General features: G+C 41.0%; 1 protein-coding gene across 3 annotated transcripts in view; it reads right to left on the reverse strand.

Annotated features, from left to right (window-relative positions):
* IGF2 (insulin like growth factor 2) overlaps positions 1–21,561 on the reverse strand; it is a 68,411-nt gene that overhangs the window by 10,839 nt on the left and 36,011 nt on the right. For 2 of the 3 annotated variants that reach the window (XM_083165588.1, XM_083165587.1), the window contains exon 2: positions 7,206–7,383. In XM_083165588.1, the coding sequence (XP_083021714.1) occupies positions 7,206–7,383 (178 nt within the window). The remainder of the gene's footprint in view (positions 1–7,205; positions 7,384–21,561) is intronic. The other variant, XM_083165589.1, reaches the window with a different exon arrangement.

A 21,561-nucleotide genomic window follows, 5' to 3' on the forward strand; every position in this document is an offset into this window, starting at 1 on the left:
AGAATAGCAGTATCTGAATAGGTATTGTAACTACATGCAATGTTTGATGGAGTTTTAGCTCCTTGGGACACCTATCCTCCTACTCCTAGCCTGAAGATTTCAGATAAATATTCATGTCCCTCAGCACAAATACCAGCAGAGTAAGCCATGTAAACAACAGGCTTGGATTTCACTCTTGGATAGGGGGTGTCACACTAAGCCCACTCAGCTCTTTTCCATCAACTATGCTTTAGTCTGTTAACCCTTCTAGGATCTAGAACTTAGAACATGGATTTACAGTGCTGTGTTCAGTGAACATTAAAAACAGTTGTATTTTTTATGGACATGAAATTATTATGTACATTTTTTTTGTGTTCTTTTGTAAACTCTGGGTTTTACACTCTAAATTACTCTAATGGAGGCTCGTGAAAGAAAAGGTGGCTCTCCCGGACACACACAGAAAGAAGGAAAGTCTCCCGGATTAGTCCGCATCCCGCCTCCCAGCAGCTCATTTTCCGAGTAAAGCGGGTTGGCTAATGCCGAAATTCACGCTGAATGGCATCATTTTAGCCACGCCAACCATACTTTCCCCAACTGTGTCATGCCTTTCACTGCCCACTATGGAAAGCCACTCCCCCATCTCCCATTGCTGTGCCTATCTGGCTGCCCCCTCTGGGAAAGTCGGAAACTATGAATTGCAATTTTAAAGTCTACAGAACTGCTAATGTTAGCAAGTGAAGCTGCACCCAGGAACAAAAAGACATGCCCACGACCCATTGCACACTAATTCGCAATTGCATACACATTCTCAGCCTATGTGCAATAACAGGGAAGGGTTAAGGGTAGGCCTATGGCTGCGCAGACTGTGTACAGCAGTAGAGGCGCGTGGCTAATGTTTTGGTTGTCAGCAGAACCGACTGAATGGGAGTAAAATCATACATAATACAGGGGCTTGGTCAGGGGTGTAACTAGATAGTTCTAGGCCCCATAGCAAATGTTGTTAAGGGCCTCTATATACTAACCAATGGGGATAAATGTATATAACACATGTAACATACAGCAGATGTGCCCTATAGCAGCTGCATCCCCTGCACCTATGGTAGTTCCGCCCTTGGGCTTGATATATAGGCATGCCTTTTGGCTTATGCTCCATGTTTATTATAGAGCTTACCATAATTATTTTCATTGTTTGTTTTGTACGAATGGGAATGATAAAGGGTAATTTCCTTTGATAAAATAAGCATAGTCTTGTCACTTATCTATACAGAGCTAAGAGGAGACATGATAAAATAAACAATGTATGCAATGGATACCCCTTGGAGTATAACCCGTTTGCAGTATGTGCTGGCAAGGATACAGTAAATAGTATAATTTTAAGATTTAAAATGTTGTTTCCAGCAGACTGCTATTGTTCTGCTGTATGTGCTCTTAATCACTGAGCCACTTTCTTTAGCCAAGCAATGGCTATGATGTACAACAGCAATCTTCATATTGATATAGTGAACACCACTGATTCATTGGGGCCAGTTCAAATGTTTTGCGGGCACCCACTGGAGCTATCCAATTGTCATTGTCTGCCCTGTTGGGCGCCATCTAGTGGCAGCTGGGGTGACCAACAATTGAACCGGCTCTCTTTAGGTTCTGTATCACTACTTGTAATAGGAGTTTTTGTTCATGTTCCCTGTTTACACACCAACGTTAAATAAAAGGATCTTGTTACTAAACTGCACAGTTAGTAACCCTACTAAAGTGGTGACGTTTGCCCTAGTGACTTGGGATACATACTCTTGATGTGGGCAGTAAGAAAGTGGGTAAAGCGGTTCTTATGTTCCATAAAATTATGTTTGATCAAGGGATATATTTATACATGTTGACATTTTTTTTTTAGCAAATAACATTTTAGTTTAGACTCTTCATAGTGTTAACGGTGCATATCTTTAGGCATATTTTTTTCTCTATAATTACAAACTGCCAAAGGATAGGCTGGGAAAGTATATAATTAACACAAGAAAGAGAAATGCATTGTTTTATACAGTCTATTGAGCCCTCTTACACCAGTCTGACGCTTAACGTATATTCCTTGTTTATTGTTATTTTTACTTAAATTTTTTTTCCTATTTTACACTACATAATGTCATTTAAATAGGTTTCAAATTGTAAGATGTGGTGACATCTGAAGAGGACTGACTCATGTCAGGCAGCATTGTGCGACTGCAACCTTTCTTCCATCCCTTTTTGTATTCCCCCATCTGGTTCGAAGGGAGAAGTCGCCTATTTGCCCAGTTACTACGTGAGTCTGTGCTTTGGGTACATTGCATAAGAGCAGACTGTTAAATACATCTACTCTGAACAATTGCGGGGTTCTCCTTTAAGGCCCTCCGGGGGCAGATGTATCAAGCCTTGCAGGTAGATAAAGTGGAGAAGTTGCCCAAAGCAACCAATTAACTTCTGTCATTTATCTAGCACAGTCTTTGAATTAACAGTGTGCTTTGGGAATGTATCTCTCCAATGCTAGATACATCTTCCCCTCTTTGGCCCTCATTCTGGTTTGCTGGGTAAGCTGTGAAGGTCGCAGCTTACCAAGTACCAGAGACGCCTCCCGCAGCCTGTCCGAATGCCCACCCCCCGCTGCCGTCGCCGATTCCCCTCCAATGTCTCCGCAGCAGGAGAAGCCATTTGATTGTTGGCGACCATTGAATGATTTTTCCTACTTTTGCAAATAAAAGTCAGTGTAAAATGACTTTTCTTTGCGGCCACTGGGATGAAGATGGGGCTGGTGACTGTCATCCTGTAACGTCAGCCGCCTGCCCCAGCGTGGCATCCGTCTACCCGCATAATCGCTGGCCATTCCCATGGGCGATCCTAGTCCCCGCCTCCTTCCACGCCCAGGCCACCCCGATCCTTGTGAATGGCTCATGACCCTGCAAGTCGCCAAAGGCGTTTGCAAAGGCGACCTGCACCATAATATGCCATGCGCAGAGCCCCAAACATCAGAACGGGGCTGAATTCGTCCCCATGCGATTAAACCAGAACGAGGGCCTTTGTTTAGTGAATTGTGAATGAAACCTGAAATGTATTTATTGTTTCTTATATGGCGCATACATATTCCGCAGCGCTTTACAGAGAATATGTGAACATTCGCATCAGTCCCTACCCCAGTGGAGCTTACAATCTATATTCCCTACCACATGTACACGCACACAGACATTCTAGTGTTATACAGTATATATTTTTGGATTGTGGGAGGAAACCGGAGTACCAGGAGGAAACCCACCCAAGCACGGGGAGAATATACAAACACCACACAGATAGAGCCATGGTGGGAATTCAACCCATGACCTTAGTGCGGTTAGGCAGTAATGCCAACCATTAGGCTGCGTCTACACATTGTCTTTTGACAGGTCCATTTTAAAAGGGACTCAAGACTTACATACAAACGCCTGCTGCATCCTGCTAAACAGGATGTTCATCAAGCTTCATCCCTCTAAACAGGATCCTGTTCAACTGCGTCCTGTCAAAAGGCAATGTGTAGACCCAGCCATACACCGTCCATGCTACCAATGAGCCTGAACGCTTATATAGGAATAAAACTAAGACCAGGTGGGGGAAAGGCCTGGCCACACGCATGATGTACTTAATAAAATGACCAAATTGCTCCTGTAGTACTGTAGAATGCTAGCATGCCCTAATAACGCAGTTATTTCAATGATTGGAGATGTTTTTTTATGATATATTTTTATACTTTTCTCACATGTGATTAATCCTGTTCAGGAGAGCACATACAATAATAGAACCATATAACTAGCCTGGTAGGTGCCGCGATAATCTGGAGACAGCTAAGTTGGTTGCAAAAGTCCGGTTAGCAATAAAATTTTCACTTGACTGTAAAAACATTAAAAAAAAGCACAACTTGGATGTACATTTTTTCAGCTGTTCTTTGGCAACATCGATGGCGCAGGCTTTAGCAGCTTAGTTTAAAATGAAAAAGAAAAGAAAAAAAAAAACATTTTTGTGGAAAAGATTCTGCCTCCACAAACAAAAACAATAACTCCCAGTGATTAGATTGGCTATTCTACAAAGCAGACTCAGACATGAGAACTGGAATTAAATTGGACCTTTCAGCAACTTGTTCATCTAAATCAAAGACTGGAAGGGGTTTTTTTTTTGAGAATACTCCTATAAAAAGACACAAAGGCCCACAGACTGTGGATTTGTAACCCACATATAATAATGAACTGGTGAGAATATACAGCACTCCTCCTATATGTAATAGAGACAGCCAATCAATATCCTGCACCACTATTCAGCCTATTGTGACACAGCCTCTTAGCACATTTATTAAGGAAAAAAAAAAAAGTCACCTCCGCTTAAATTTATATAATTATCCATTGGCGGATTTAGGGGGGGGGGGGGGGGGGCACACGGGTACATGCAATTTGTCCACCCCTGTAATTATCAAATTATTTTTATAGTGGAACTCAGATAATATTCTTATTTATTTAGCCCCTTCTAGAAGATAATAGATAGAATCAGATTGGATTGCTTTACAACACCCCATATTCAATAGAACTCCCATCTTCATAAATTTACCCCAATGGTTTTGATGGAGCAATCTCAGCAAGGAAGAGTTCGGTAAATTCACTAAAGGGTTTGATAAGAAAAGCCAGAGGAAATTATGTTTGCAACTTTATCAGGCATAACAACCAATTAACAATCCAGGGCCTTCTATAATGGGTGCGGTGCAGATGGGCCCCTCGGTCCGGGGGGCCAACAGTGCAAACCTGAACAGATAATTATTTAGCTCTTCGGAGTCCCGTGTTGACCCTGCTGATGCCGGATAAATCGCTCAGTGAACATTTTCCCAGCGATTTGCACTTGATCAGTATAGATATGTCTCTGTAAACATGACGGACGCCATGTTTTCAGAGACCTGTGCATGCACAGAGTCTACGGTGCCACAGAGAGGAGAGGGCCCACAGAGAGGAGAGCATACACTGGTTCCCTCCTCTCTTCTCCCGTTCCTGTTAATGATGTATTGTTATAGATATTATAAATTATATTATTGCTATTACAGGTTAACTATCCCTTATCCAAATGATTTCGAAAACCATACATTCCAGAAAGTCAAAAAAAAATTGTTTTGCTAAAAACCTACTTGGGACATCTGGAACAGCACTAATGGGGACAGGATATGTAACTGGTACTAAATATCTGCAAGAAATGATTGCTTAACAAATTAAGTATCTGAGATTGTACACAAACTTTGTTTCATGTTTTGAAACCTTGTTTTATGCATAAATAAAATATATTTGTGTGTACATTTTTTTTCTAAATAAGTAAAATGTTGATATGTTTAACACTAGGACATTGAGAAACTAACCAGCAAAACACTACTTGTAGGAACTTCCCAAAGGAAGACTGTTCAACTGTGTTTTGGGTCACAAAACAGCCCATTAACCAGCAATACAAAACCGGCCTGTTAGGCCATACAGATTTCCTGCGTTCGGTCTTTCTCTCTCAGGACATGTGTGCAGTAAATGTGCTGGCAATTTCCTTTCAACATCCTTCCCCTGTCCCTCTTTTACCAAATCAATCAAACTGAGTTAAAGGGGAATTTGAAGTAAACAATCCCCCCCCCCCCCCCCCTACTTTCCCCGGAGGAATGCAGGAAGCAACAAAGAAGGTCTTTGTGGGACCCGGCTCACTGAACCGCTGTCCCCCCATTCTGCCTCCCGCTTGGGTCTTCCTTTTCTCCCCTGCCAGCTTTACCGAGAAGGACACATAGGGCAGGAATGTGCACAGTCAGCACAAGTTACACAGAACAAACTTATCAGCTGTTCCTAGAGAAGCACTCTTGCATCCCTCTGTTCTGTACAAAAGACAGCTGTCAAGCTAAGAATTAAATGAATGACACATCAATATATGACATCAGAAGTGACAGCTATAGACGAAGCTCTAGATTATTATGCACAGTATATATATATATATATATATATATATATATATACACACATATATACACATACATATACACACACACACACACACACACACACACACACACAAGACCTGCACTCTCACCCTCATATAACAGGTAGCCGCTGGGGTGCCATATAAATAGCGGTGTAGCCAGGACTCACACTGCTATATAGATACAGAAACTCCCCCGTGGGGAAAACAGCACTCACCAGACTTGTTGAATGTAGTCACCAGGGATCGTTGTCCCAATTGATTTATTCAGTCAAAGTGCAGGCTTTTCACTTTGACTGAATAAATCGATTGGGACGATCCCCACTCATTTGGAGGGACACTGTGTGGGTTTCTGTGTACAACATCTTTATACAGTAGCACTAATAACAGCATACAAAGAGCCCCATTCTCTGTGGAGTGTGACTTCCTAGGCAGGCATGCGGTAAACATAAAAGATAAGTATACGAACACAATAACCTGCTGCTCATTTATACTAAAATATTAATAATGTTGCCCATTTATCAATGAGTTGTATCCATTTAAAACTCGTTACATATGACAAACGGTGCAAACTGGCGTGTTTGGATATTGATAGTTGAAAGCCGATTGACTGGGGCACCCTTTATTATAACAACGTGTTTAAAATAGCTAAAACTCATTGATAAGACGTCCTGTCATAGTGATATGTCAATTCCATTTGAACAAGTTCGAATGGTACAACTCTGGCACAAACTTTTCATCTATGTCAGAGGTTCCCAAACACTGTAGGGTGCCTCAGGACACTTGTAGGGTGATTTGGATTGGTGGTCCGAGATAAATTCAAATTAATTATGGTCAATGTAATAGACTTAATTTAATTTTTTTTTTCCAAAACTTCTCAATAAGAAAACTCTTGGCCTAGGGGTGCCGTGATACTCAACGGTGCCATGATTCAAAAACGTTTGGAAACCACTGCTCTATGACCAGCACTGAAAGTGTTAAAGGGTATTGAATGAAAGTATGGAAACACTTATCCAGCAATGCATTAGAGTATGTTTCTGATCCCCTCTGGCAACATTTGGGCTTGTTTCCCAATAGGGAGCCAAGCTCGGAAAAAGAACACCGACAGCAGTTGTCGGTTAATGACATTTTGGATGTGTCTTATTGTAAACATGGGAGCTTTTGTTTGCAATGAAAATGTATAACCATGTATATAGTTGTTAAATGCTTTCACAAGTAACAGTAATTTATGAATTGGGAATGAATGGGGTACTTACTGTAGTTCGACTTACCGAAGTAGAAGCCCCGGTCTCCGCAAACAAACTGAAGTGTATCAACCAACTCTCCGCCACAAAGTGTCTCCGCCAGGATGAAGGCCCCGGAAGATTCTGCTGTGTATGCTATGAAGGTATATAGGATAAACAGGACGTGCCGAGTGAGTGGCATTCCTGGTAGCTGGAAACATGAAAAAAAAATACACATTAGTGGGTGAAGAACCGGGTAATAATAATACTTTTATACATTATTTGCATTTACAAAAAGAGCAAAAACAGATTCAAAAGGGATTTTAAATGCATTTTTTTTCTAATGAAATTCTACAGCACAATCAAATTATCATGCTGCTTAACATGTAGGGGGATTAGACCTTGGATAGAGTTAAAGGGCCTGATTCAGACCCACTTGCTAAGCATCTTTCTTTCACTGCCTAGCGAGCAGGTAACCTCCTCCTGCTGGGGGAGGGATGCCCACCCCCCTTCACCGACCGAATGTCAGCTCCTGCACTATATACATCCATACGCATGCGGCCGAAGATAAAAATCAGTCTGAACTGACTGTTATCTGGGCCGGAGATGGCTGAAAAGTGGGCGTGTGGGCACTGACATCATGTGACAGCCACCTGCCAATGGGATGCCCATAAAATGCTGGGTGTTGTCCTGCCCCAGCCCGCTCCTCACCCCCTTCCCTCCCCTTAGTGTGTGAACGACCGGCGAGTGTGATACTCGCCAAAGTCGTTCGCACATCGGCTCTGCACATGTGTATTTTTGCCCATACGCATGTACAGACCAGGAACATTGGTCCCTGGAGTGAATATGCTGTGGACCCAATAAGCTCAAAAACCATTAAATAAGCTCCTGTCACTTTACAAATACAGCCTGTAACATTATTATCGTTTATTTATATGGCGCCACAAGGGTTCCGCAGCACCTGGCAATACATAGATGATCAAAAGAACAAGAAAACAGTGATTTACAGTACAAATGCAAATTAGGACAAGTACATGGTAAATAAAAGACAGCAGCTGACACTGAGGCAATTATAACAGAGATATATTCTTAGACGAGCACATGAGGAGAGAGGGCCCTGCTCGTTAGAGCTTACATTCTAAAGGGAAAGGAAAGATAAAATAGGGTGACACAGCAGGGATAGAAGTGAGCATAGGATGAGAAATGGTTAGGTTTAATGAAGAAGTGAGTCTTGAGAGCCCCTTTAAATTTTTTTAAGAAGGTGATCGGGAGGGGTAGAACATTCCAGAGATACAAAGAAACAATTCCAGAGATACAGTATGGTGCACAATGGCCAAAATCCTTGAGGTGGGAATGGGAGCAAGTAACCAGTTGGCAGTAGAGGCGACGTGCATTTGTGGAGCAGATCACAGTACTCCTACACCGACCCATATTCCTACCACTAAATCTAACCACCACCTCCGACAGCCTAAACCTAACCACCTTCTCCCACTCCCTAAAAAAACAACCATGGAATGTTAGAGAATATTCCAATAAACACCAATTTTTGGTGTTCAACTCTCCATTCCAAAACCCACCTGTTCAGATGGATTAACTATTTCCCACATAGGACATTTGGTTTACTACATACTTTACTGCATGGAAAGCACAACTACTAAGCCTAAAACTTAACATAACAGACAAACAAACAACTGTTCATTACTGCCACACACACACACACACACACACACACATCATGATTTCATGGGACTGTCCAGTGTTTTGTGGTAAGGTTGGGAGGTATTCCACTGTAGTGACCATCTGTAGTAGTAGTTTGTTTATTTATAAGGCGCCACAAAATGTCTGCAGCGCCATACATAGCAAACATAAAAACAAATTACAAGGAACGTACAGGGTGTGATGATAAAATACAGCATAAATAGGGGTATAGCTGGTAGAACTAAAATCAGGACTTTAATCAGGACTGTAAAGATTAGCTCAGTGCTGTTGTATACATGTAGCACTGACAATTCTACAAACTGATTGATGTTCCTCTTGCATGGTGCAAGTATTACACATTGCACTACAAACAATGCTACAAAAGGAAACCTACTTGGCGCTTCTTTATTTCTGGCAATTTATTCAATGTTTTACATAAGTACAAATAGTCATAATTCACTAAGAATATAAAAACAGGAAACATAAGCTGCCGAGTCCTCTGCATACTGTACAATGGTCCCTTTACTTATCACACTGACTTTCTAGCCACAATCCCCTGAACCAAATATCTTACTAAGATGAATGGAACTCACTTTTACTTACCATTCTAATACAATTCCCAGAAAATGCAAATCTTCCCAATTATGTGAAAAAACATTTACAATGGAGTCAAACTATAAATCTGATATGTCAACTTGTAGGTAACTATGGTGATTCATTACAAGCCGCCTTCAGCCTTCTTGGCAGTCTTTTAAAGGGGCATGTACATAAAACCACAGGAATACATTGTGTGTAGGAGAAACATCACTTGGGGCTTGTTCAGATGAGAACTTTGGCAGAAGCCACATTCCAATTGGAATACAGTATATGAGGTATTCACAGAATAAAGCTTTTTTTTTTTTTTTCTAATTGATCTTCTGTTATCGCATGTTTGCAAAGACAGGTAACCCTTTAATGCAGCATTTTTTAACCACTGTGCCATGGTACACTTGTGTATCTTGTGTTGTTCTCAAGTGTGCCAACAGATCTAGAGACGTCCACACCCATTTACTGCCACCACTAGTAGTTCAACTGTTCACTGCTCTCTTGTTTTCATTTGAGGGACAATGTATATTATTTCTGTAGGGACGAGTGTAATTGTTTTTATCATATGGGGGCCAATGGGGGGATGCAGTCCATTTACCTACAATCAAAATCCCGACGGTCAAAATACTGACAACCATTGACCGACGGTCAAAATTCCGACACTTAACTTGTTCATACTTTACCATCCCAGTAGACATAGAGGGGGAATATAATAGTGTGCCGAGCACAGCGAGGCACCGTGCCCGAAGCATGGTGAGCCATTCGAGGGGACGCGGTACTACGTTTGACTGTCCATGTCTCACCAACATGTGCAGACAGGCGGAATTTCATGTCCTACCATCCACTAGGACACGGAGGGAGAACAAAATAGTGTGCAGAGCGTAGCGAGGCACCGGGCACGTAGCATGGCGAGCACGCATGTCAACATACAGACCAACAAAATATGAATAACGTGTATACCTTTGTACCTACGTGTGTGTGTGTGTGTGTGTGTGTGTGTGTATATATATATATAAAATCATTTTTTTTTTTGACCTTGACAGTATTTTAAATGTCAGTATTTTGACTGTCGGTCAATGGTTGTAGGTATTATGACAGACGGGATTTTAACAGTAAGTATTTCATACCAAATCCAAAATGTTTTTTTTTTCCTGTTGGGGCTTAATGGTAAGCCATGGCATTTTTAGAATCTTGTTTGGTGTGCTGCGGGTTGAAAAATATTGGATGTATAGAATAAAAAGTTATACCAGGACCTATTGCTGGTAAAACCACCCACTATTGTTTTTTTTTTTCAGATGTACTTATCTGAGGACCAAAATCCAGATAGTTTAAATAAACAGAGCTACACAAATGCAAATTTACAGAGAGCACAAAAATATTTTTTATGTAAAAAAAATTGAAATAAATAAATAAAAATAAAAGACATTCTCTAATACTTCACTTTGGAAATGTCCTCATGTCAGGTTACAAGGATATCACTAATTAAATCATAGATGAACATAATAATGGGGTCATGTTGAGTTCAGCACAAAATGCATTTTACGGCATAAAACACCATTTTACTTCTTTGCATTCAATCAGTTACATATTCTGCTTATTACAGCTTGTGTCTCCTTACCAATGAAGAGGTGGACCAGTTGACAAATGGGCGTGGCCAAACTACAAAGTGGGTGTGTCTTGGTGCAAATGCGGTCAATGACAACTGGGACATAGATACGGGAAATTTGATACAATTTACAAGTTACAATTTGTTACATTACAATACGATGAGGAGTGGACACAAATGCTACCCATGGCAAGGTGGCCACATCGGATGATTTTTCCAACTCCTCCTCAATATCATCATCATTGCAAATTGTTGTTTTTTTTATGCAATTTAAGATTGCAGTTGGAGGGCAAATTGCATAATAAGATCCCGAAAAAGTCTCCCAGAATTTTGGCAAGTTTACTGTAATATGCACTGTTCCCTACTGATAAGAATAAGAAGGCTTAATCTAGTTCTGCAAGTTTTCAACATTTTCCCCAAAATAATTAAACTGAAAAAATCTATTATGCACCCTTTATAAAAACTATAGTCATACATTGAACACTTCATTCATCTTCATTTGTTCAATGCGAGACGAGTTAAATAAAGAGTGATAGTCTTAAGAGTATCCGCCTTGTAAACATGTCGTTTAGTAGGTTCCGATATCTGAGCCACCGATATACAGTACTCTGGTGTTTTAAAGAATCAGCTGACGGAAGTGACTTGCACTGTGTGCCGAGTATCAGCCAGCACTGGGTGGAGTATATCACAGCTGCATAATGCACTTTCAAAAGGTAAGCAGTTTACATAAGGATATATATACTATGATTTCTAATCTCATTTATAGTACATTAGTAAATATAGTAGATATGCTAAGACAGCCGTTCCGTCAGCTGCTTGGCAACTGTTTAATGCCCGGATCGTCATTTCAAAGCCTTGTAAGCCTAGAGGAGATGGGTGTTACAATGCCAGCATGTGTTTTTACTTATCGAAAGCAAGGGGTTTATTGTCAACATGATCACCAACCTAATTTTAAAAGGACACGTCTCAGGTTTGAGTTTTGAACTTGAGAAGTTTCTTGACCATCAGGTTTGTTTACCAATATTACATTCAGATATAAATCTGGACTAAAGCACAGAAATGTACTTTGTGTATCTTGCTCTAGACGGGTAAAACTATTCCTGACGATAATTAATGCATGCCCTCTGGGTGATAGGTACAAATGGGACATATAGGGTACATGGCACCAGAAATGTGTTTTAGAAGGCCCTGCCATCTGATACTCAGGGGTAAATGTATGAAGCAGAGATAAGGGGTGAGAAGTGATAAAGTGCCTGGTACTTTATCACCGGACAATCAGCTCCTAACTGTTCCTTAAACCCAGCCTGTAACTTAACAGTCAGGAGCGGATTCATACTTTATCACTGGCCAATCAGCTTCTGACTGTTAACTTTATCATTTATCCTCCCTTAACACTGCTTCATACATAATGTTGAAATTATGCATTTGAACAGCAGGGGGCAAATCGACTAATCAAGCTCTTGAACTGTCCACAACATTGGGCAACTAGGCGAGATGTGGGAGGCTTGTCTACTCTCTGGGGAGTCCAGCACATTGACTCAAATTCAGGAATCTCACAGAACGTCCAAGAGTGTAGGCAAGAATGGATATAAATTATCATTTAGTGAAAATTTGAACCAAAATTGGGGAGGATAACTATCAATATGCATTAGGAGCTCAGATTCTAATGTGCGTGCACATAGATCTCCAGTGAAATTGCACCCTGGCCATTTTCCTGGTCTTTTCTCTACCGTTCATGCACAATTCATCAAGAAAATGTCCACCGCTCAATTTCCTATGCTCTGTTGCTGTTACTGACAGGAACTCCATAGTGGTGGGAATAAAAGAAATGGATGCAGTGTGTGGATTGGGCCCCACATATGCCAGTGTCACTGAGTGTGTAACTAGCTTTATTTACACTTGTACAAAATTGGCAAACAACAAAATGCTTTATTTTAAATGCCAATGCAGGACGCAGAGATTATAAGCACACCTATATTTCTTCCCTCCAATTTCTTTCCAAGCCAATTGGACAGATATAATATAAAATAAAAAAGAGACATATTACATACAACTAGAAATAATAATAGCCCATATTTAGGAAAGATTTGCCATAAAAATATAAAATAATAAAATTCTGTATGCATTGTAGTGGAGGAAGAAAAATAATGCGTACTATGGCTTGTTTTTTTCTGTTGAAATCTGCTTAGGTAGCATGCAGATGTTTTTCACAAGTCAGTATGTGCTAACGTGCACTTTTTAAATATAGGGTGTGCACCTTTAAGCACTTAGACGTATATTCAGTTCTCAGCAGAAGTGAGTGACTGCAGGTTTAAATAAACAGAACCAGGTCCCACTAGGTTACGATGCCTGAAATTACTTCCTTACATCAATATCCATGATGCAAAATAAAATCTATTGGGAATTCCAAAATAATATATGTAACCCTGTAAAAATGTAAATAAACTAATTTTAAATATTGCTTAAACCAAGTCAATGACCTCTCTGAAGAGCGTGTTTTCAAACGGCATAGTTACCTATTGCAGTAATCTACCGAAGAGACATTTACACCAAGTTAAGGCAGTGAAAAAAATGTCATAAGATGAAATACTCTCCATTGGATAAAGGCACACCAAGAATACCTTCTAACAATTAATGTTGTGGTATCGGAACAATTTTAAAGTGCGCACAAGAAAGGGGAATGACTATGACCACCATCCCGTACCACTGAAAACATGGCGGCCCTGTTTGTAGATCTACAACAAAGTCTATGTGCAATACCTCTACAAGTGCTGGAGAGATTGGGATATAAGTTGTCCCAATTTGGATAGAGTAATAAAAACACAAAATTTGAGGTTTTCCCCCCTGATGCAGAACACTTTGTAGGACTGTCTTATCTCTTATATTTACATAATTTTAAAATTAGAAAAATAGAAAACATCTTACATATTTGTTCGTATTAATTTTGCAGACTTCTACAAATGTGTCACCTCTTAATGGGCCAGAGGCTTCGAAAGTGATAAAATGGAGAGTGATAATCAACCAACCAATCAGCTCCTGTCTGACATTTTTCAAACACAGTCTGTGACATGGCAGGTAGGAGCTGATTGGCTGGCTGTTTATCACTCTCCATTTTATCACTTTTGAAGCTTAGTGCATCTGGCCCCACCTCCTCCCAAAACCCTACAAGTTTGAAGCAATATATTTGTAGCCAGAATAGAACCCAGGGTTGGACTGGTCCACAGGAGTACAAAAGCCCCAGTAGACCCAGCTGCCTGAGGGTCCACTCCCTCCTCTTGAGATAAAGTTTCAGCCCATGCACTCTCTAATGGTTACTCAAACCAATGTGGTGCTTGGCCACACCCCCTCCGAAGGTGCCCACATAACTACACATGAAAAAATACCACTGATAGAACCTCGTTAGATTTCAGAGACACTAATTATGGCCCCAAATAGGCTATGAATCAATATTTTTTATTTCCATTAAGTTTTAATAAGCATCTATAGAAGACGAGTCTGCAAATCAAAAAACATTCAGCCATTATTGCGTAAGTGCTGACAGATCAAAAAAGGTGGCCATGTTGACTGAGTCACTTCACCTATCAGAATCCATGGATGTTGTAAGAAAACGAAAACAGAAAGTTGCTCAGTTCAAGCAAGGTTATACTTAGAACTTGCCCCCAACTTCCTTCTACACTGAGATGAGTTGGGGACAAAGTTGCTTTTTAGAATTCGCTTCATTGCTCTGCTTGAACCATATTTGTCTTTCTGATATTTACAATAATCAGATTCTGTCAGAAGTGGAAGGGTGTGGAGTCACTTTCCTCATACATGTTATTTTAGTAAATTCTGTAATTGCCTAGTTTTAAACTGCTTTTTAGAAAATCACAAAGTCCAGGTTTATGGTGACTGCAAGCAATTTCTTTCATCCATAACTCACACTTCAGGCCATCTCAGGCTACATGAGTTAATTTTCTTGTTACATGCACTTTGAAATTCTATTAATGTTTCAATGCACATCAGGTTTATTTATTGTATTTTCTATGTACTAACTGAAACTAAAATACAAATGGGTTCAATAGAAATATAAAAGGCACCAAAGGTGTACACATACCGTATGCTGTAACCCAGTATGAACCAATCAAACAGCTCCTGAAGCACAAGTCTAGCCCCTGAGGAGGCATGGCCACACCCCCAATGCCCTGGCTTTAAGCAGGCCAATGTTAGAAGTTATGCAGCTATGGCATTCACAATGATATAACTGCTTGTGACAGAGCTGAAGCAATTCTACAATTCAAACTTGGTGGATATAGGGTACAGAGTTAAACCCATATTTCCCCACTACCTCTACTTATTTCCTCCCTCCTCTATTTCTTATGCTCTTCTTTCCTCTGCTGTTCTCTTACCCATAGACAGACATGCCAGTGGCCCCTCTGTAAATCATTAAGTTGTACCACATAAAAACATAATAAAAAAACAGCAACTTTGCATACTAAGTACAGTAATAACGCAATGGCAACAAAATATACAGTATTTATGATATCTGCTATAAACGTGGTACAGATAGATCCATCCTCATCTAGCCTTTCAATGGGATTAAGTGAGCCAGAGCTGTCTGACTTAATCCTATGCCAATCCCCTACTGTATTGTTCTAGGTTTTGTATTGCAGCTGAGAACAATAGGCCTTGACTCACCGTGGCTATCCAGAGAAAGCTAGCTGAAGAAGGCTCCATCTGTGTAACCAATGACAGATGGGTCTGGAACTTTCCCTTCCTACTCTCTACTGTCCTGTCACCAGGGTGGAGCTGAGCAACTATAGTGGGCGCAGTACACTGCATTGCCATCAGGAACATGTGGCTTATTATGATATGGGCATACTCTGGAGTATATTATACATATGGGGCATTACTGTAGAGCAGGCATGTCCAACCTGCGGCCCTCCAGATGTGCTAAAACTACACATCCCAGCATGCATTGCCATCATTCTAGCATTCCCTAATAGCCAAATTGTGGCAAGGCATGCTGGGATGTGTAGTTTTAGCACATCTGGAGGGCCGCAGGTTGGACAAGCCTGCTGTAGAGCATACACTAAAGTAGGAAACTAATTAAGTATATAAAAAGAACTAGGGCAATACCATGAGGTAGACAAAGGACTAGGGCATACAAATAAATAGAGTTCTACTAAAGGTTATACAATTAACAAGGGCACTACTATGGAGCTTAATTATAACTATGGCACTACTATGGCTCATACTATGAATGTTGGCATTATAGTATGGCAATATGGCTTTGGCGTATATTCCTGACCTTGGGGAAACAAATATGGAGCATATGACACTGGGACAGTACAGTCATGGCATATCGTTTTCATTTATTTTACAATTGTGTACATCTATTGAAAAAAGTTAAAAGCCTAAACTACTCCTCCCCTTTCTGAGGTGAAGTACAGCCAGTGACCACTAGAGGGACCAAATTACTCAAAACAAAGTGAAAGCAAACTTATCGGTTTCAAATTTGCTGGGTAAGGAGAAAGGGAGCAGTGAAGACAGAGATTGGAGGTAGGAGCAGATAGGGACTAAGCCGCTATTTTGACGGCTTTTAACTAGTTTAATATATTTTACTGCATTATTTATATTTAACATGGTTTCTAACTTTAATATTCTTTGAGGTGGTGGCTGTTCTCATTTGCCAGAGGAGTGCAAGACACAGCCAGCCTGGGAAAGGACAAAGGGTATGTGCTTGGACTTTTTACTGCTAAAAGTGGTGGTTGGATATTAGAATATGGGGAAATGACTGATAGAAAAAGATGGTGGTGATCTGAGGAAATGTGAAGATGACGAGAAGACTTGGGGATGTTAATGCAGTCATCTGATAGGCTTCAGTAAGCACGCTCCTGGATAGGACTATGCATGACCACATGTGGCGCACTGCAGAGAGAGCGGGGATTCTCTTGCAGAATTGGGAGCTCTTAAAAATATTTAATTTAAGTCCACATACAGAAGTTCTAGTGGTATCCTTGCTTGAGTGACTGCCCCATCTGCCCCTTTGCTAATTTTAGTGTATAACTGGTCAAAGGCACGATCAAAATTCCAGTGTTAATTATCTCCTGTTTACAGTGCATGAGCTGAAGAAGTTATTTGTAACTCTCTGTTGACGTCTCTGAGTGGAACCATGGAGTTTCAATCATTACATTCTGTTTTAGAAAGCACAGTTAAATCTAAAACAAATGCAACATTCAGAGACATCAAGCTCCTCCGGATGAAGGTGGCAAACCCTTAATCCATCCTTTAAATACCACTTATCTGACCAGCGACACTTGTGGTTACACTCGATTACCCTACAGGAAACCTCAGCCTGAAAAAAAATACCACTGCTAGGGATGCAATGGTTGTTATGATTATAAATGTTGCATGTCACCTGCATGGAGCGGGGGCAGTTATTATGTGGAAGCAGCCATTTTGTGACCTCAACCAACATTTGTCAGATGATCATGAATGTTGCCAATAAATTCCCATAAGGACTAAGGGTAAATTTAAAAAAGGTTCTAAAATGAAAAAGAGAAGATTTTTTTTCCATAGCAACCAATCAGATGAGGTCTATCATTCCCGTCTTGCATCACGAAAGCAAGCTCCATATTGGTTATCAATGATTCTCAAGGTGACATCCAATGATCCAGCAGCCTTGTTGGACATTCCTCTGCCTTTGTTCCAGAAGCATCAAGAAGCCACGTGAGTCATACCCAGGCTAGCCCTGGCTTGTTTATTAGGCAGATATAAAATGACGTAAAAGAGATGATTTTATATGTGAATGCTCACACAAACAACCCGCTTAATGTGATTAGCGTCCTTAACTCTTAACTTACACATAGGTTATTATTCAAAATGTAGTAAAAACTAAATTCTGTTTAAAAGGTAGATGTTCGGAGGAAAGCAAATATGAGAACAGTCACCACCTCTGGAGCAGATACAGGGCCAGATGCACTTCTCTTAAAAAGTGATAAAATGGAGAGTGATAAACAACCAACCAATCAGCTCCTGCCTGACATTTTTCAAACACAGTCTGTGACATGGCAGGTAGGAGCTGATTGGCTGGCTGCTTATCACTCTCCATTTTATCACTTTTGAAGCTTAGTGCATCTGGCCCACAATCAGCTCCTGTCAATTTAGATATTGGAGCTGATTGGCTGGTGCAACATCACCTTGCACATAACGTTCTTTATGGGAATAAATACCACTCCTCCAAGCTTCATACATTTACCCTACAGTCACACATCTTGCTGTGCAATTCGAAGAACTGCAGCATCATGCGGGTGGCGGGAGGATGTGCGCATGTCTTACATGGTACGATCAAGTACACAGGCTGCCTACTTCACTAATAAAGAGGTGAGGATAACGGACGTTAGTCTATTGTCCCAAGTTTCAGGAGAGGACACATTTCCGGAGCCTTCTGACATGTACTGTATGAACCTGTTTTCATACCTCCTAACTAGGGTGGCCAATCCCAGAATCGGGATCGGCGGGATCCCGGGATTTGGTCCCCAAAGGGCCGGGATTTCAATCCCGGGATTGGAGTTTCCAATCCCGGGACTTCTGGATTAGACTGCACAAGCGCAGTCTAATGCTGGGCAGAGTCTGAGCAAGGGCGTGGCTTATGCAAATTAGTGACGCACACTCGTTTTCAGCCACTGCTCCTTGAATAGACGCTGTGCGCACAGCGTGTATTCTGTCAGATTGGGGGGGGGGACTCCCAACTGCCCCCCCCCCCCCCCCCCGCATCGGGACACTAACGGCCGCAGGAATGCCACCAAAAGCCCAGGATGTTCCCGCTTTTAGCGAGACAGTTGGGAGGTATGTGTTTATTTAAACAATGGCTGACTGGTAACTAGAGAGAAGTAATAACGACAGAGAGCAGGCAGTGAATGGGTGAAGAACTTGCTTCAGTGCTTCACCGCACCCAGCTGAGGAGGATACATTCACAGCCTATCCACTAATGCGGTTATTAAGATGATAGTTTTTGGTCATTTACAGCTTAATGACAATACGTGTGAAGGAGGAGGAAAGAAAACACTTTAAGTACTGTAGTAATGCAGATGACGATAGCAAGAGTAAAATCACTGACATCAAGAAAGTTCCCTTAATTATATATATTTAATCACATAATGTATTTTTAAATGTAATAAAAAGGAGTGTTGTTTATCATGTAGGGAAGCACTGAGAAATCAACGTCTTCCATGTTCCCAGCTAAGGTTAGATGTACGAAGAGTGAAAAGTGATAAAGTGGAGAGTGATAAACCACCAGCCAATCAGCTCAACCAAAGCCAGTGCAGATGCAAAAGGGAAGTAAAATTCCCTGACAATGGGCCAGATGCGCTAAGCTTCAAAAGTGATAAATTCGAGAGCCAGCCAATCAGCTCCTAGCTGCCATGTCACATTGAAAATGGTCAGGCAGGAGCTGATTGGTTGGTTGTTTATCATTCTCCGTTTTATCACTTTTGAAGCTTAGTGCATCTGGCCCTACATCGGACTATACCCCCTAGAGGATCGCAATAATGTATTAACAACCACAGGCAGAGACAGGGCTTTTGGAAGGAGCCTGTCCCTGGGTGTGTAAGAAGGGAAGGAATCAATAACGTGATCACATCACTTCTTCAGGACTCTGTGAGGCTACTGCGCATGAACGTGCAGTCATTGCTGGAGTGGGATCCTGTGGATCCCTCTCCTGCAAAATGGAGAAGTAAGTAGCCCATACGCAAAATTGGCTTGTATCATCTGGAGATGTGGTTGGCTGCCAATGCTTGATAAATTCTGCAATAAATCAGCATCAATAGAAACCTATGAGGACTGGTTTTGCAAACAATGGGGGATCATAGCAGACATCTTTGTACTTACCTTTTCGGGACATGAACTATTTATTGGCAATGGGTGTTTTTGGTGGATATACCATATATTTTGATTGATAAATAGGCCATAAGGCTATAGGCTAACCTGGTTTGTATGAGTTTTGAAAGAGCAAAGCATTACAGATCATACATTATAATAGCATAGTGTTTCCAAAGAAGATCGCTGCCTTCTCCAGCTACAAAAAGCATGTTTCCCCCATAGTGACCTAAATGGCATTCAGGTCAACAGATGAAAGCATTAAGTAAAATATAATATTTTACCTAGGAAAGACACCGAAAGTGGAAATGTGAATCAGCCCTGAGGACTCTTTACTCTATGCGAGTTTGTTGCTGTGCACCAACATTGGAGCAATACTGTACAAGTCTTTGTAAATCCTGGCAACCAATCAACAATGAGCTATAAATGGCATCATTCAAGCTAGACAAGTAGCGTGAGAGTGAAGAACAATTACTGTAATTGCAGCATCCACAGATCAGTAGAGACAAATTAAGCGATTTTATACACTAGAGCCCAAAGTGGGACACACATGATAATATCTTCATGAGCTGAAGTAGATCAGACATTCTACTACTGTAAAGTGCTCGTTGTAAAAGTGTGTTTCCAAATATACCAGTGTCAGAGTCATAGATGTTCCTACTGGGATGGGCAAGAATGCCTGAATATAAAATCTGGACTAAATATATATACACATATATATTTAAATATTTCCTGAAGGGGCCATAAGATCTATTCTCGGCCAGGTCTGACCTATGGTATAACCAGCAGATGACGGCTTTCGCCGCAATGTTACGGGAGCGCGCAGCAGCATCGCCGGGCCATACACACTGGGCAACTTTGAGCTGAAAGCCACTCAAACCTGCTGTTTTGAGAGACTTTCAGCTCAAAGTCGCCCAGTGTGTATGGGCCTTAACAGACAGAAACAAAATGTTGCACAGCACAACATAAACACATTTTTTTTTTAACCTCAGCTTAATTTGCGAGGCAATAGGTAGATGTGATGTGACCTTTGTGTTTCCAGCATGATCTACATCAGTGTATCATAACCTCGGCCCTCAAGTACCCCAACAGTGCCTGTTTTCCAGGTCACCCGGCAGGTGCACAGGCACACTGATTATTCACTGACACATTTTAAAGGATCCTCAGGTGAAGCTAATTATTTCACCTGTGATGAGACCTGCAAAATATACACTGTTGGGGGTACTAGAGGACCAAGGTTGAGAACCACATTACCACTTCGGTCAGGATTCGAGTTATAAAATTGTTGCTATCATTCATGTAAAATGTACCGTGTTCTAGATAACAATCATAATTTTACCTGACATTTTTCTTATCTGTATATAATCTGTGTCCTAGTCTTCCTGATGTTAAAATATTTTAAGCTTACAGATACTTATTACCCAAGTCTCATAAATCGGTAATTGTTGGTCCTTTAATCCCCGGAATGGTAGCTTTAAGTAGTTACGTGTGTGTCAGTTCCTGCGGTGTCATGTTGTCCTCAGTGCGTCACTGAGTCGGAGTGCTCAATCTCCCAGTTCTGTGCACACACCACAAACAAACCGACACATGATAGAAACAGGTTGGGATACTTTTCCAGAATTCAGGTCAAACCCATTTATAGGG

This window comes from Crinia signifera, chromosome 11 (genome assembly GCF_055691185.1).
Source record: "Crinia signifera chromosome 11, ASM5569118v1, whole genome shotgun sequence".
NCBI lineage: Eukaryota > Metazoa > Chordata > Amphibia > Anura > Myobatrachidae > Crinia > Crinia signifera.